Source organism: Akebia trifoliata, chromosome 10 (genome assembly GCF_017979445.1).
Source record: "Akebia trifoliata isolate Shusen 1 chromosome 10, ASM1797944v1, whole genome shotgun sequence".
Classification (NCBI taxonomy): Eukaryota; Viridiplantae; Streptophyta; class Magnoliopsida; order Ranunculales; family Lardizabalaceae; genus Akebia; species Akebia trifoliata.
This window is the reverse complement of record NC_141384.1, coordinates 5,533,159-5,548,940: the sequence shown is the minus strand read 5'-3', so window position 1 is coordinate 5,548,940 and position 15,782 is coordinate 5,533,159. Positions and strand designations below refer to the sequence as shown.

Below are 15,782 nucleotides of genomic sequence, written 5' to 3'. Positions count from 1 at the left end.
CGGGCTTATCCTTTCTATGGTTTGAGTTTGCCACGTGGCAGAAACCCAATGGGTTACAGGAAATTTCGACTCTTTGCCTGTCTAGCACTCTGTCACATACATACACTGGGCTCAGCCTCAGTAGCAGATGGATGGGCCTTTTAAGGCTCAACCATTTTAATAGGGCTTGAGTTAAGGTTTATGTAGCCCAATCAACTAAAATTGTACCAAGTATGTCCATCTTCCCTCTTCATTGTTCAAGACTTATATCAAATATTTAAGTTAGGTTATGAAACCAATGATCACAGACCAATTTGTTGGAAAGTAGGTACTAGCTTCTAAGAAAAGTGAGTGAAGAAGATTGAGAAAAATTCAGGTTTTGGATTTGAATGTGATAGAAAAATAAAACTTATCTTATCTCGATCAGTTGAGGCATGCACAACCTAAATCGAAATTCATCCCTGCTACGGTATCACAATTATGTAGGTGTTTGCTCTCTAGGAAAAAATCACCCACGCTCAAAGGGGGTACTCTAATCGGAACATAACAATGAACTTGATTAGAGGAAATTTGTGAAGATTTGTGAGAAATAGTTATATGAAAACAAGTGAGGAAAAACGATTAAAGCATGGATTTAAATAGAAGAAAGATAGCTATCCAAACAGTCACCAAATGCCACTAGAAACATTTGGGTTTCCACACGAACCCCGACAAGCTTACTTGAGCCAATCCATTCTTTCTATCTATCTTAGCCTTCAACGATAGTAGAAACAACAATGAAATAAGAGTTGCATTCCAATTCTTCTTTTTTTTCGATATGGGGCTAAACAAAATAGAAGAAAAATTCAAAAACTCAACTAAAAAAAGAAATTTCCACAAGGGTTTTCTATATTCATCCACTAGAAATATAAACTATATATTTCCAACACAATCTAGTTGCGTCGTACCCTTACACACAAGCGAACACTTACACACTCATGTTTAAATCTATATTATTTGATTTGTCAGTTCGCTCTATTTGAATTTGGGTTTGCAGTGCACTAATATAGAACCGTAGGTAGGCAAAGATGATTCATGTATTGGTTCGCTTAGGTTCGGTAGTTCAATTTGTTTGTTTGGTTAGCTTGTGCATATGGATTGAAAATATTCTAGATTTGCCATTTTTTTTTATGTGTACATACATTAAGAAGGAAGACGAAGATGCATAATCAAATTTCTTATTAAAAAAAAAATGTCGTATCTTCACTATTTAGCGGTCAAAATGGTTGAATTCGCAAATTGGTTAGTACAAGTTTGCCATATATTATTTACTGGTTAGAATTAGGTCTAGTAGGAACAAATCTGGTAACACAAATATAAACTCTAGTGGCAAGCCAAGCCTTGATTAACTCCCCAAGAAGGGTAGGTCAAGTGTTTAAAACCCCATGAAGCAATGAATTCACCCTCCAAGGTCCAGTTGACCCTCGACTTAACCAATTGCACATAGAAATTTTCGAGGGGGTGGTGCATGTGACCGTGGGATTAGTCTCACCCAAAGGATGGGGATACCCACGATAAGCCAAAAAAAAAAAAAGCACTGTCCCAACTCATATGCAACTTATTTTGAGTTTGTAAGTGCTTATGTAATTAGGAGACATATCTTGGGCTTAGAACTTTGGGTTATTGATTTTGCTTAATAAATCAATTCTTAGATTTTTTTTGTGCCTAAATGATATATTTATTTTTTGTGAACATAGTCAAAAGAAAAACAAATTCTATAGCAAGTGATTGGTTAATTTACAGTTGGCTCAGCAGTAAAATTAGTGACATGGGTTTGCTCCTTCGATCGTATGTTCGATCTTAGGTGGAGACTTACTTTGTTGCATGTTGAGAAACTTTTGTGAAGTCAGGACGTGCCATAGTAGAGACTAGTCCCATCCCAAAAGGGTGTCGGGACACTTTGCGTTATTCGGAAAAGAAAAATGGGTGTATTCAATTTTCGGTCCAATCAATTTGAATTTGACATGATCTCCTAAGAACATTATTAGGGCTTTCAATAGGCTGGGTTGTAGTGGGCCGATGTCTTGTCAAGCCCAACCAAATAGTTGGAGAAAAGGCCTTGGGATAATGGTTCAAGCCCGGCCATGGAATTTGGAAAAAAAATTAGTGGGCCCAATCACCAGCCTCATCATTAATTCCAAAATTCAGGCCTGTCGTCGAGCCCATTTATAACTTTTCATATATGTTTTTTTCTGTTGAAACTAAATAAGGGTCCCTAAATTGTGATTATATATGGACAAGAGCCCATTAAAATATTTGAAAATAGGAACCACAAATATCGTTAGGGAAACCATTGTATTGGAGACAGTTTCAATTTTCAAAAATAATAATTTTCAAACTCAAATAAACAGCTCTTTTATTTTATTTTTATTTTTTATTTTTTTATTTTATTTTTTTATAAATATTTAAAATCTACCATTGGCAATTGTTGATGAAGAAGTAACTCTTATTTCAATGAACCAATGTTTTAAAAATTGGATCGGACTAGCCGGTCGGGCCAGGTTGGACTAGGCCTGCTAGTTTCTATGGGTCGAATCAATTGAAAAACTCAATTTTATAAAAAGCAATTGATCTGCACATTTCAATTGGTTCAATCAGTTGGATCGGTGACCCGTCCGGGTTTATAAAATGACCGATTCAATTTTTGGGTGATTTTTAACATACCCTCCACAATTTAGTGACTATTTGAGTTTTCCCTTGTGTTTTGAAATTGATGACACACCACTTTACCTAAGGTCTACTATTGTAAATTAATGGAAAATAGTCTAATTTAGTAAGATTTTAATTTGTTTGACCCACATGGATTGCCGCATTGGAGAAATAGCACTACAATCTAAAATTCATGTCCAAACCAAATCAAAACCAAAATAAAATTTAAAAAATATATTTATTTTTTCCTTGATTCATGCAACTCTTAAATTTCAATTCAAAACCAATAGTAAAAAAATATCTCTTAAATTTCAAATTCAATTCCAATGGTAAAAGTTTATCTTTTTAATTTTTTAAATTCTTAAAATATCTACATTCCTATAATAAATAAAAAAATCTTATAATTTATCCTTACGGCATTGGATCATGTTTTTAAAGTTGAGTCACTAGATTTTGGGAGGAACCCAAAAACTTAATTAATATCTCATTTTGGGTTCAACCAGTTTGACCCATCGGTCTGACCAATTTGGACCGACCTGGTCAGCTGTACGGGTCAATGACCGGTCTGGTTTTTAAAACATTGCAATGAACACTATTGGGATTTATATGGACAAAATATAAAATACTCCTAAATAGAATCAAAGCCCAGACAAGAAGGCCTAATTAATCTCAAAATATCCTAATCTTCATGAAATATGACAATTTTGTAGTTGAATATCGCTCTCTTGCTACAATATTGTGTATATCAGAGTAATAGAGTATGTTTAACATGACTCCAAACATGATGTTTCATTCTTATGCTAAACATATTGTTATGTTTGTGCCTTGCATTGAGGGTGCCAACTACCAACTTAGCTAAGTTGGTAAGGCGACCTCACTACGTGAAAACTGAAAAATTCGAAGGGTCAAGGATCGCAAAATTTAGAAGTCGAATTTCGACATCCCATGGCCATTGAAATTTTTTATGTTTCCTAGATTCGATGTCTTAGAGCCGTCACATTTCATTCATCTTCCATTAATTTAACAGTTTCGACCAATTGAAAAAAAAAATAGCTACAATTAAATATTCGATGCCTTGATCCATCGAATTTTATGAAATTCAATGGCCTTGGGTTGTCGAATATGGTTTTTTTCACGTTGTGCCTGTGGTGTTTGTTTCCATGACATACATTAAAACCTTGTTGAATTCACCTTCATCGTTGACCACTATCCCATGGCTGCCTAACAAAAAGAAATTTGTATGTGCTTGTATTCTATTGGTAATGATTATATTGACAAACTTGTTTTAGGGTTTCCCTTCCATTAGGAATCTCACAGAAACTGTACCAAGGATTGCTGCACTATTTCAAAATCAAACCTTATGTTTGAACAAGTTTTCACATTTCCAAAATGAGAAATAGAGAACCTAGAAGTGATAGATCTTTCTCCACAAAGGCTGAAGTCCATCTATATTTACACAACCATACTCAAAATTACAATATATAATAATGTTGATGTTCATTTATGTTCTTCTCAATGCTTATTCCTTGATAGAGATTTAACCCCACACATAAACAAATTCAATGTGTATCAACTAGTGATTGAAGGATACTCACTTGTAACTCAAGACATACCACATAACTCTCCACTTCTGAGAGCATTTCATTCACCCCCATCTCATCCCCACCAGGAAGAAGCTTTCTTAGAGTCTTTAAACGACACCCGAATTCCTCCTTTTCACCCTTTTCACGCGTTCTTCTTCTTCCCCACTGTCCTCTTTTCGACATTTTCAATTTCTCCAAACTTGGACTAGAGTTACAATTATGAGAAAACCCAATTGGAGTCAGTTGCCTTGGAAGTGGAAGCATTGGTGAAATATGATTTGCCTTCTCTTTATTAATGATGAGAGTGCCATCGGGTTTATATGTAAGAAGTAGGCTTAACGAGGTTTGGTGTTGTGTGGGTGCATGAAGATGTTTCATATTCATGTCGCTCTCAAGTAGTTTGCGTTTTAAGGCACGACTCCATCCAAATGTGTCGGCTGATAACACCAATGCCATGTCTACCTCAAATCTCACAATCTTCTCTATTTCACATTCTTTTTTTTCATCACAAGATCTCTCCCTACTGATCTTCAACAAAGCTGGCAACAAAAAATTTAAGTATTTTTGTGAGAAAATGGCACGTAATACATTGTTCGGTTCGAACGAGTAAACTCGTCTTCGCTTACTTGTTTGTCCCTCCTCCATTCAAGCAAAGAGGTGACCACACTATAACTTGGAAGAAGATGATTATAAATGATAAACAACAACACTATTAACTACAACAAAACACAATGAAAAGTAGGAGGAGATAGCAATGACAATAGATGGTGGTGATTATACTAAACAAGTATACAAAGGAAAGAAATAAAAGAAGAAACTGTGGAAGGAAATAATAATCATAAAAATATAGAACAATGCTTAAGAAAAAGGGGGGTGAAGGAAGAAAAAGAGAAGAACAAAGTATAAAGGGATGAGAACAGATATAAACTAAAAGACACTACAATGTAATAAGAAAAATAAATGAGAAAGAAGAAGAGGAAGAAGAAGAAGAAGAAGCTTGCTTGCTTCTACTATCTTCAAATTTTTCTGAGAACCTAAGGTGGTACCGAGCACTAGTGACTATTGGCCCTCCATTTAAGCACCAAGGATTTGAAACAAAGCATTGGATGTGGTCCTAGTAACCAAATTAAAGCTTCACCTTATAGTCCTCATTAAAGCTCAAAGCCTCAAAGGCTTATGGTTGCCAAAACAAGTCTTGACATATGGAGGCCAGCCCATGAATAATTGAAGAATGTAAGAAAAAATTGAAATAATATCTATGAGAGAGAGAGAGATGCAATACCCTAACAGTAGAGTTAGTTTTGGAGAGTAGTGGCGATAAACCTTCCAAAAGGATTTGTGTACAAAATCAGGAGTATTGGAGTGTCACATGGCCTCACATGCTCCTTTGCTTTTCCACACCTACCAAAAGATGGTTTCCCTCCCATGTGCACTAGGGAACAAGACACCAAACCCCACTATAAATGACCTCACATGACTCCAAACAAGTACCCTTTTCCCTCTCTTCCCCCCAATAAAACCTCCAACTCTCCACCTCTTTTGCCTATTTTCTCTGTATATTTCAATCCAGCCAACTCACACCTATCACTGCCATTCCCACTCTTTCCCACATTAAACCCCTTTCTACCTATGGGCCCTAATCTTCTTAGGGTTTTTCCTACATAAGCCTATATTGACTCATACTATTAGGCCAACCTCTTGGTGGACCTACATAGAAGAAAAACAAATCGGTTGATGGGTTTTTTAGCCACTATATTTAATTCATCAAAAAAAGACTTCAAATCCAATGACTATAAATTAACTATAAAAATTGCAAGTTAAAACATTAATCAATCATTTGTGCGTGTCAAGGAAATGATTCTTTGATTACTGATCTTAATTTGAAGAACCCTAATAGGGCTACGATATGATTATTAATATACATTTTATTACAATGCATCACATTTAATATTACTCTAATAAAAGTCACTTTACCTATGATACGCTTACGCCGACGTGGAAACCCACAGTTCCACATACTTAATTTACCTGTTTTGAGAGCCAATAAAGTGATGTTGAGACCCCATAACCCATTTTCTTGTTTCTCTCTATGTGGTCTCTTAATGGCCACAAACTACTATTACTACTACTTCCCAAATTCTGTATCCACAGTGATTGGTGGTAGACCCATACAATCCTTAATTTGAGGTGCTAATGACAAAGGACTATCATGTAGGATACCCTACCCCCAATGTAGAAGAGGCCAAAGGTAGTGAGAGGTAGATATGGACAACAATGATAGAAAGAAAAGTCAGAGCTATTAGGTTGTCAATCCAAGTGAAAACAAAGGTCCAGAGTTGTAGAGCTATCACAAGAAACCTGGAATAGGAGAGGCTTTAGACAGTTGGAAATCTGACTAAACTCAAGAAAAGTCCCTTCAATATTCAACCGCACCTTGTAATAGTTTTCATTCAATTCATACGTCATTGTCAAAATCACTTAAGATCCCGTTTGGATCTACACAAAAAAGTAACATTTTGAATTTTGAAAGTTAAAAAGTTATAAAGTCTATTTAGATTTATTTTAGAAAACTACTTTAAAAAAACGTAAAAAATCCTTAACTTTTAAAAAGTGAAAAAAAAACTACTTTCTACTTTCTAAGAGTCACTTTAATTCTTTCAAAGTAACTTTATTCCTAGCTACTTTCACTTTTTACTTTCTATCCAAACGGCCTCTTACACAATGTGAAAAAAACCTATATTTGACAATCCAAGGCCATCTAATTTCACAAAATTCGACGGATCAAGGCGTCAAATTTTTCATTGTCAAATATATATTTTTTCAACGGATTGAAACCGTCAAATTAATGGAGAATAGCAGAAATTTGATGACTCTAAGCCGTCGAATTGGGGAATATAAAAACTTTCAATAATCATGAGCCGTACGTCAAAATTTAGTTTCTAAAATTTGTGAGTTTTGGCTCGTCAAATTCTCGTGTCAAAATTTTCAATTTTCACATAGTGTTAACATTGTCATTCCACTACCAAGTTGGAAGAACCCGGCTTGGCTAGGCTAGATGAGCCATACAATAACAAAAATTAATCTTAATATAAATAGATATTGTCAAAACTATATTTAAAATAAATAAATAGAGGAATTATCTTAAAAGTTCTATGTTATAAAATAATATTATCTGGAAATGCGCAAATCCACATAACATTAGTCTACGTCGATTTGAGTTAAGCCAAGTTTACTTGAAATCCAATTTATAGTCTAGCCATCTTTGTCAAGTTTCATTAATATTCCACTCCAACCTAATCAAGAACTAGAGAAAGAACTAATACCCTGTTCTGGTACCTCGATTGAAATACCCATAAATGGTTTTTTTTCATAGAAATAGTATTCTTGCTTATTTAAAAAAGTTTTAACTTAAAAGCCATGCTCCCTAATGTCAACTACATTTGTACACTCATAATTATTCATTATAGACCAATTTGGTAAGGTATACCTCAATAGGCCTTATAATTACATTGTACCTTAGGGACCTAACCTGCGAGCAGGTTATCAGTGATCGTTTCCATTATCATCATAGATGCATGTCTTATCTCGACTATTTGGGGTTAGTACCATAAATGTGATTGTATCATCCGACTTTGTATAGAATTATATATTTGTGAACATAATTAAGTCAACGAAATAGTTATTGATTAGGAGACAAGATGTTGCTTGAAAAACCATCAAACAAAATTTTGGATTCCTTGCGTCTTAATTTACAAACTAATATAACAATTATTTAAATCTGATAAAAGTTTGAAGAGTCGTGTTCATCAATTAACCAAATTTTTATAAGCGAGGCCGCTTGCCTATTGAGAGGATAAAAATCATCGTTATTGTCAGATATGTATTTTTTAGCCTTGTATTGTGTTGGTGGTATTATATTTGATAGGATGGATTGTATACATGTTTGTGTAAATGTCTTGTATTATGTTGTTCTACATAGAGTTGCAGGGAGCAATGCAAACATATAGATGTAAACTATACAAGAACCAAACAAATAGATGCTTGTTTCCACTTCATCAAAGATGCAAATCTGACAAGAAGAATATTTATGCAGATGACAACCCAATAGATATGATGACTAAGCCAGTTCCAACAACCGAGTTCAAGCATTGCTTGGACTTGATTGACATCCATTAAGATTGTTTGAATGCACCCCCCAGAAGGCAGTGAAGGGAGTTAGGGAATGGTATTTTAAGGAGATACAGAGGATGAAACATTTACCATTTTCTTTAAGGTGGAGAGTGTTTTATAAATGTAGGGCTGTAAAACAAAAGAGAAAATAATGATTGTTCTTGTTCTATTCCACGGACGTAGGCACATGCCGAATCACGTAAATCCTTGTGTTTGTGCGTGTGTTGTTATCTTTGTTGTTTCAATTTTTTCACAATACCAAGAGCAATTTCACCTTTTGATGGTATCTAAAGGTCAATTCTTACTTTTTTCTTAACAGACTATAAATTTACAGCCAACTTGTTTTAAGATTTCTATGAGGGAGATTTTAATTATCCCCAAAAGGAAGTGAGAGCGAGAGATTCTAACCTTAGTTTATCTCATGCCCGTTGATGTAGGCAATCCTGTCAAATAATGTACATTCTACAATTTGTTTTCTTTATTTTTTATTGTTAATGTTGGTTCTTTGATGTAGGCAATCTTATCAAATCACGTAAATTCTACAATCTATTTTCTTTGTTCTTGACCGTTATCGTTGATTCTTGCACCCAAATTTTCTACAATTTATACATTTCTTGAAGATTGGGTCTAGTAACATAAGACTTATTTCATCATTCAACTCTCCGAATGATAAAGAAGGAAATTAAAAAAAAAAATTAAAAATGTGTCAAACTTAAAGGAATTAAGGTGGGGTCATTGCTTGTAAGTAGATTAAGATTAATAGAGTGGTTTTATGAACATTTAATGAAAATTGGATGGTAGTGAAGTTGGAGCACATGGAGGGGTTTGCATCCATGTGGTGCCTTTGTATGTATGCATTTTTTGGATGTTTGTTGATAATTTCATCATGTGCAAGTGTGGGGCATCTCAAAAAACAGTACTTTACAAAATAATGGATCATATTTCCATTTATGTGTCAACCCTAACAATATCATGGGTGGCTATGTTGGTCCAAATATAGATGACAAAATAAAAAAAATAACAAAAAAACCATAGTACAAGCAAGCCCAGGGTGGGCCCATTTGATCATCATCATTATCATAGTCATCATAGCCCACTTCAGATGTTGAGTACACTTAGTTGACACTCTATGATTGTTTCACAATTTTTTATTTTTTATTTTTAAAAAAAAGATAGTTTGATTGGTGATTTCCAACCATTGGATTTGATTTAAAAAGTTTTTTTTAACGTGGGCTTGAGAAAGAGAGAGAGGGCAAAAAAGCAGATGCAGTTTCATGTAATGCTACTCGACACAGAGAGACTAGGTGCTGTCTGTGGATCGGATCAGACCCGAAATTCCATCCATTGCAATAACTTGTTATCGGATTAGAATCAAGTATTTGGGTTACAGTACAGATTCAATTGGGTCTGTTATTGAGCCAACGGGGTCCCAACCCAATAGGGTCCCAATCTGATAATTAAAATATGAGAAAGTGAGTAAATTATATAATATATGTTGTTTAAATATATGAAGTTAATTTATATTTTATATATCATATTGGATTTGATCCAATTCAGACCCGATCCAAGTGTTACCTGATCAGTATCAGGTCCAATTTAGATCTTTACCGGATTGGTCAAGATCGACTCGGACCCAATCCATTGACAACCCTAACTGTAAGATTTATTATAGGGTGTACCTTGGGCAGGCCTGACCCGATATAACTAAACAAAAGCAGTGTTTTAAAATCCGGACTGAACTGGTGGTCCGACCTGACTATGTAGTGAAATGGGAAAATTAACTAACTGACACTGATGTTAACTTTTCTTTTTTATTAGTCCTTGACTTTTCAATGTGAGTTAAATGGTCCATTTACAAAACTCATCTGTTCTAATCAGTCCTTCAACCACATTTCCCTCCATTTTCAATTATGAACTATTGAAAATATCCTTTTTATTTTTTATTTTTTTGGGTAGCCCAGGGAGTACCCCCACCTTAGGTGAGATTAGTCTACCTGGGCCGCACTCACCATCCCACCCTGTCACGTGTTACAATAGGTAAGTAGCTACTTTACATGGAGGGGCATATAGAGACTCGAAGTCACGACCTGGGGAGCAAACCCAGTTGTGCCTTACCATCTTAGCTAACTTCTGCGGGGTAAAAAAGAACCTTGATTTACTATTTGCAAACCCTTGTTGGTATCTTTTGGCTCTCTTCTTCTATAACAATCCCACTAAAGCACTAATTTGTTCCAAATCCACCATTTTTTGATGATTTCGCTTCTTCTTTGGGCTCTTTTACCACTCTTCCTTTACCAATACATGTTCAAGAAAGTTATTCTTCAATGTTTTAAATTTTTTTATTTATGTGAATCTATGTAATCAAATAATGTCTTATTAATTTCTAATGTTGTAATCACGTTTCGCAAGTATCAATGTTGAGGTTGGCAATTTTTTTTTATAAAACTTTTCATTGACCTCAATAATTTATATAAAATTATCGAATTCATCTTATATTATTATTGAGGTCACGAGTTATATATAAAATTATTAGCGACCTCGGCACTGTAAATCCGAAACGATTTTTTTTTTTTTTTTTTTCATTTTTTCACAAAAAAAAACACACACACACACACATGTTAAAACAACATTATTTGATGATTTCGAACATAATGGGCCTAATTTGAAGGATTTTCTTCCAAAAACAAAGTAAAAAAAAAATTGTAAAAATCCTAAATAGAACATACCTAGTAAAAATACTTGAACATACCTTGTAGAAATTAATTTTTCTTCTTTATTTCACGTTTTTGGTAGGAATGGAAGCTCCCTATCATGATTTGGGAGCTGGAAACCTAGGATTTTCTTGCAAAATGACGAGCTCAAACGGTTAGGGTAGTTTTGGTACATTCACCAAAAATTTCAACTAAAATCTGGTTGAAGGTTTGATTATAAAAAAGAGGGATTTTGTAAATGGACCATTTAGCTCACATTGAAATGTAGGGGACTAATTAAAAAGAAAAGTTAGCGCCCAAGACCTTTAAGTAATTTTCCCTAATAAAATTGGTTTGGCTAATGAACCCTCAACTTTTTAAGGGTGGCAATCATAACAATGACCCGCACTCACTACTCAAAAATGACATGAAATTATTGCATTTGGGTCAAGCCTAATTGGGTTTGGGTCATAATAGTATCAACCCGTCTAAATTCTTAAGCGGGTTGTGTCTAGGTTAGGGATGTCAACCTACTTAACCCGTTTTGACATGTTTAGATATTGTATCATTAGTGTCATTCTAAAACATCAAACATAGGAGCTATCTCAACTATCTACAATTATTAAAGGATTTTTAAAAGGGTAGCATTCAGCAACCAAAATTGGAAGCCAAAGTTTTGTTATATATGGCTTAAAGTTTTGGAATGGGCTGATTTTATGTGAGTATGATCTCTATGGTGAGGACATCATCCTAACTAAAATTAGCTCATTCCAAAACTTTTAGTCCATATAGGACAAAACACTTTGGTTATGTAATTGGTTCTTGAACTCGACCCTTTTTAAAATTACTCATTTTTAACAAGAATTTAATAGCATATTTTTGTAATACTTACTTTTAATTTTGGGACAGAAAATACTTTACTTACTAGTTGGCAAGGAAAGTTTCTTGACTGCATTACCTTGTTATATCCAAATACATGATCTGATGTCATAGAAATGTAGAGGACAAAATTCGACGAACTTTGCACACAAAAAAAAAACATAAATAGTTAATTTATGTTGGTAAACATTAGTTTATCGTTGTACAACTTTAGTTTTTATAATGATCTTTTATTTTGGGGAAATTATTAAATTAATTAATAATTATTAAAAAATAATTTTTTTTACAACTTTATCAAAAAAATAATTATAAACTAGCAGTTAGATCGTTGATTTTCAAATTGACAAAAATACCCTCATCAAAACTGACGATTAGCTCGTCGATTTTCAAATTAATGAAAATACCCCCATGAAAACCGGTAGTCCAACCATCGATTTTCATATCCCTTGATGAATTCAAAAAATTATTATAATTTTAATAATTATAAATTAATGTATTCTATTTTAATATTTTATTTTTTGATAAATTATTATCAGATTTCTAGGGAATAAATTAGGAAATTCTATTTTTGTAAATAAAATCTGAAATTACTATTTCAAATTTTAGTAATTTCTATTTTCTAGCCTAGAGATTTGCTGATTTGATTTGATTTGTTTTAGTAATTTCTCTACTATTTATCTTGTAGTCATTTCTCTTGAAATAATGAGAATAATAATTCTTCTTCTAAAAAAACTTTCATTGTATTAGAGTCTCGTGTGTTTTTTTTTTCTACTTTCTTCTTTTGATGATGTCGTATAAGTAGGCGATGACCGGCGTCCAAAGAAATACTATCGTTTCTTCTAGTACTTCTGAAACCATTCTGCCCAATCTCATTATTCCTCTTATGCTTGTTATGTTGATTACTATTCCCAAAATTCTACCCTTTATCTCATGGTTACAAAACAACTATCTCGAGTGGGCTTAGTTCGTAAAATTGGCGATTGATGGCAGAGGCAAAATTGGGCATTAGACTGGCGAAATATCGAAACCTGCTGCTGGTGATCCTATTCTAAAAAAATGGCAATCTGAGAATTCTCTTATTATTGATTGGCTCATCAATTCCATGAAACTTGCCATTGGAAAACCTCACCTATTTCTTTCCACTGCTCAAGATGTCTGGGAGGTCGTTCAAGATATTTATTAGGACCTGGAGAATTCTTCCCAAGTTTTTTAGTTGAAAACTCGACTCTGGAGATCCAAACAGAATGATTATGATGTTACTACTTATTACAATTAATTGGTAACGTTATGGTAGGAACTTGATTAGTGTTATGATGATGTCTAGGAGAATTTGAACGACTATACTCGCCACAAGCAGATAGAGGAAAACAACAGGGTTTACATGTTTTTAATCGGCCTTAATTGGAGTTTGGATGAGGTACGAGGCCACATTCTCAATAGGAAGCCATTACACTCTATTTTGGAAGTTTTCTCTAAAGTTAAACGTGACGAGTCAAGGAGAAAAATCATGTTGCACAACACCGAACCTGATTTCAACTTGGAACCTGACAGCTCTGCTCTTGTGTCAATTGGTGTTGATTTTGACAATAACGGGTTACCAAAAAGTCTCGAAGAGTAAGCATCATCAACTTGATTTCCAGCCTCAAGGAGAGATTGAAAAATGGGGAGATACTGAGGCATCAAGTACTTGGCATAATTTGGAGTGAGATTTCTGAGGATAATCTTGACTTACTCCTTATCTTGAGGTCAGTCCCACAATTGAGCGGCTTTAGCTCTCCATCGAGCAATGAACTCAGTGAAAGTTTCCCCGGATTTCTATTTAGTAGTTTCTAGATCTCTTCTTGTGAGTTCAATATCCGTGTTGAATGAATACTGACCAATAAACTCCTTCATCAATTCATGTCATGTTCTTACCCGAGACGAGTCCAATGACATCAACTAGCTTAGGGCAGGACCTATAAGAGTTTTTTGAAAAAGTTGAGCCATCTGTTCTTCACTCAGACCCTGAGATTGCATTATGCCGACATATACTTTTAAGTGAGTCATAGGGCATCCAATACCGTCAAACTTCTCCATATCTAGCATTGTGAACTTTTCTGATAGACGGACCTTGGGAAACAAGGTCATTGCCCCTAATCCAAGAGTAAGATCATCAGGGTCTTTGATGTTTTTCAAAGCAGTTTCAACTTGAGTAATTCGATAAGCTAGGATAGGGTCAACGTGTAAATGATCATCTTCTTGGTTTTAAACGAGGTCAAACACATCCTGAGGTTCTATAGCTTTATCTTTTCCCTTTTCAATTTTAAGGGATTCAATTTGTGTTTGGACAGAAGCAATAATCTGTGCTTGAAAAGATTCTAAAATCTAACGGAGCGCAGTTTCATCCATGGTATTTGTTTCTTCTCGTGGCAAAGACTGACTACTTGGTAATGGTACTCTAGAAAGACGATTTTTTTTACGGGCCCAAAGTGGTACAGATGGAGATTTAGAATGTTTGGGACCAATTATCACTTGATTGGAAGTAAACCAATGTTAATCATTGACTCTAAAGGTTTGACTCTTAACCACATGATTAAAGTTTCGATATAGAATAGTCTAAGTCCGGTGGAAAATATTGAATCCAAATACACTATAAGCCTGTGGTGACCAAGAAAGTGAGAAAGGTTAGACGCTGGTCTACTTCTGATTGGGATTGAACATTTGATCAGACAAATTAATTTGATCTTGAGATCGAATCTATCCATAAAAAGTAGTTTGGATCTTTAAAAGTGAAACCAATTAGTCCAACTGATTTGGTATTAATCAGTTTGATCCATTTGTCAATTGGGCCAATTGGTTTAAGTGGTTCAAATTGATCGGTACATTTCACCGATTGGGTCGGACCGATATAGTGGATTTAGTTTGAACAGTCTGGATCAGTCCACCCACTTACCTGTTGGTTGGGTTGAATAAAGCAACCCGGGAACACCCATAGTCAGTTCGGGTTGTGACCTATAGGAAGGTTTCTAGACTCTAGGTTTACTACGTGCAATGCAATTTATCTGGCCACCCTTGCCCAAGGACACCTATATACCTCTCGAGCGTACTCAATCGGATAGTACGTGGTGACTTGGTTTGATATACCGTATAGGTGATAATCTAAAACCTCAACTCACTTCTTTGAAGCCAAAAACAGCCAGTTTGATCTCCGGTTGAGAGGTGGCGCACGATGCTGAGCAAGGGCCCACTTAAATACCTCTCGTCTAGAATAGACATAGTCTATCCCCCTCGTACAGTAGGGTACAGCGGGGCATGATCTCGTTTAGGCATCGATTTTGACCAAAAAGTGCAATTGATATATTTGGATTATCTTTTATATACCTACGGGTACGAGTCAAGAGTTGTAGCTTTCATAAATGGTTTGGCATCCCACGAGGGGACCGACCACGTACTAGTACTACGTTGGCAATCGGGACATGTGACTGTGTGGCTCACAATAGGTCAAAGGTTCGGTCGCTCCAGCCTGGGTGCATCAATATACCTCACAGAATCGCCTGATCAGACAATATTGATGCCCCAGTTTGATATACCCTAAGGTACGTGACTGGAGTTGTGGTTTCATGAATGACGTCGCATCTCCGAAAAGATCGAGCCACGCATTAGTGCCACGTTGGCTATATGGGACGTGTAAGTGCGCAAAACAGTAAACGTGCACGTGGTGTGCAAAATAGGGTGGGGTGTGCCCGGGGCCTTTTTCAGATAAATGGGCCCGTAGATCCAATTAAACCATACAAGCAAAGGTATACATTAATCA

General features: G+C 35.1%; 1 protein-coding gene across 1 annotated transcript; it reads right to left on the bottom strand.

The window, feature by feature from the left end:
- Window positions 1-4,010: 4,010 nt before the first annotated feature.
- LOC147392932 (transcription factor/transcription regulator) lies at window positions 4,011-5,382 on the bottom strand. The gene has a single exon (XM_086456888.1). It carries the CDS (start codon window positions 4,893-4,895, stop codon window positions 4,227-4,229), a length of 669 nt encoding a protein of 222 aa, XP_086313014.1. The 5' UTR covers window positions 4,896-5,382; the 3' UTR covers window positions 4,011-4,226.
- Between the last annotated feature and the right edge of the window lie 10,400 nt (window positions 5,383-15,782).

What these genes read in the sequence shown, in the direction of transcription:
- LOC147392932 (XM_086456888.1), bottom strand. Translation starts at nt 4,895, where the DNA reads ATGGAGGAGGGACAAACAAGTAAGCGAAGACGAGTTTACTCGTTCGAA.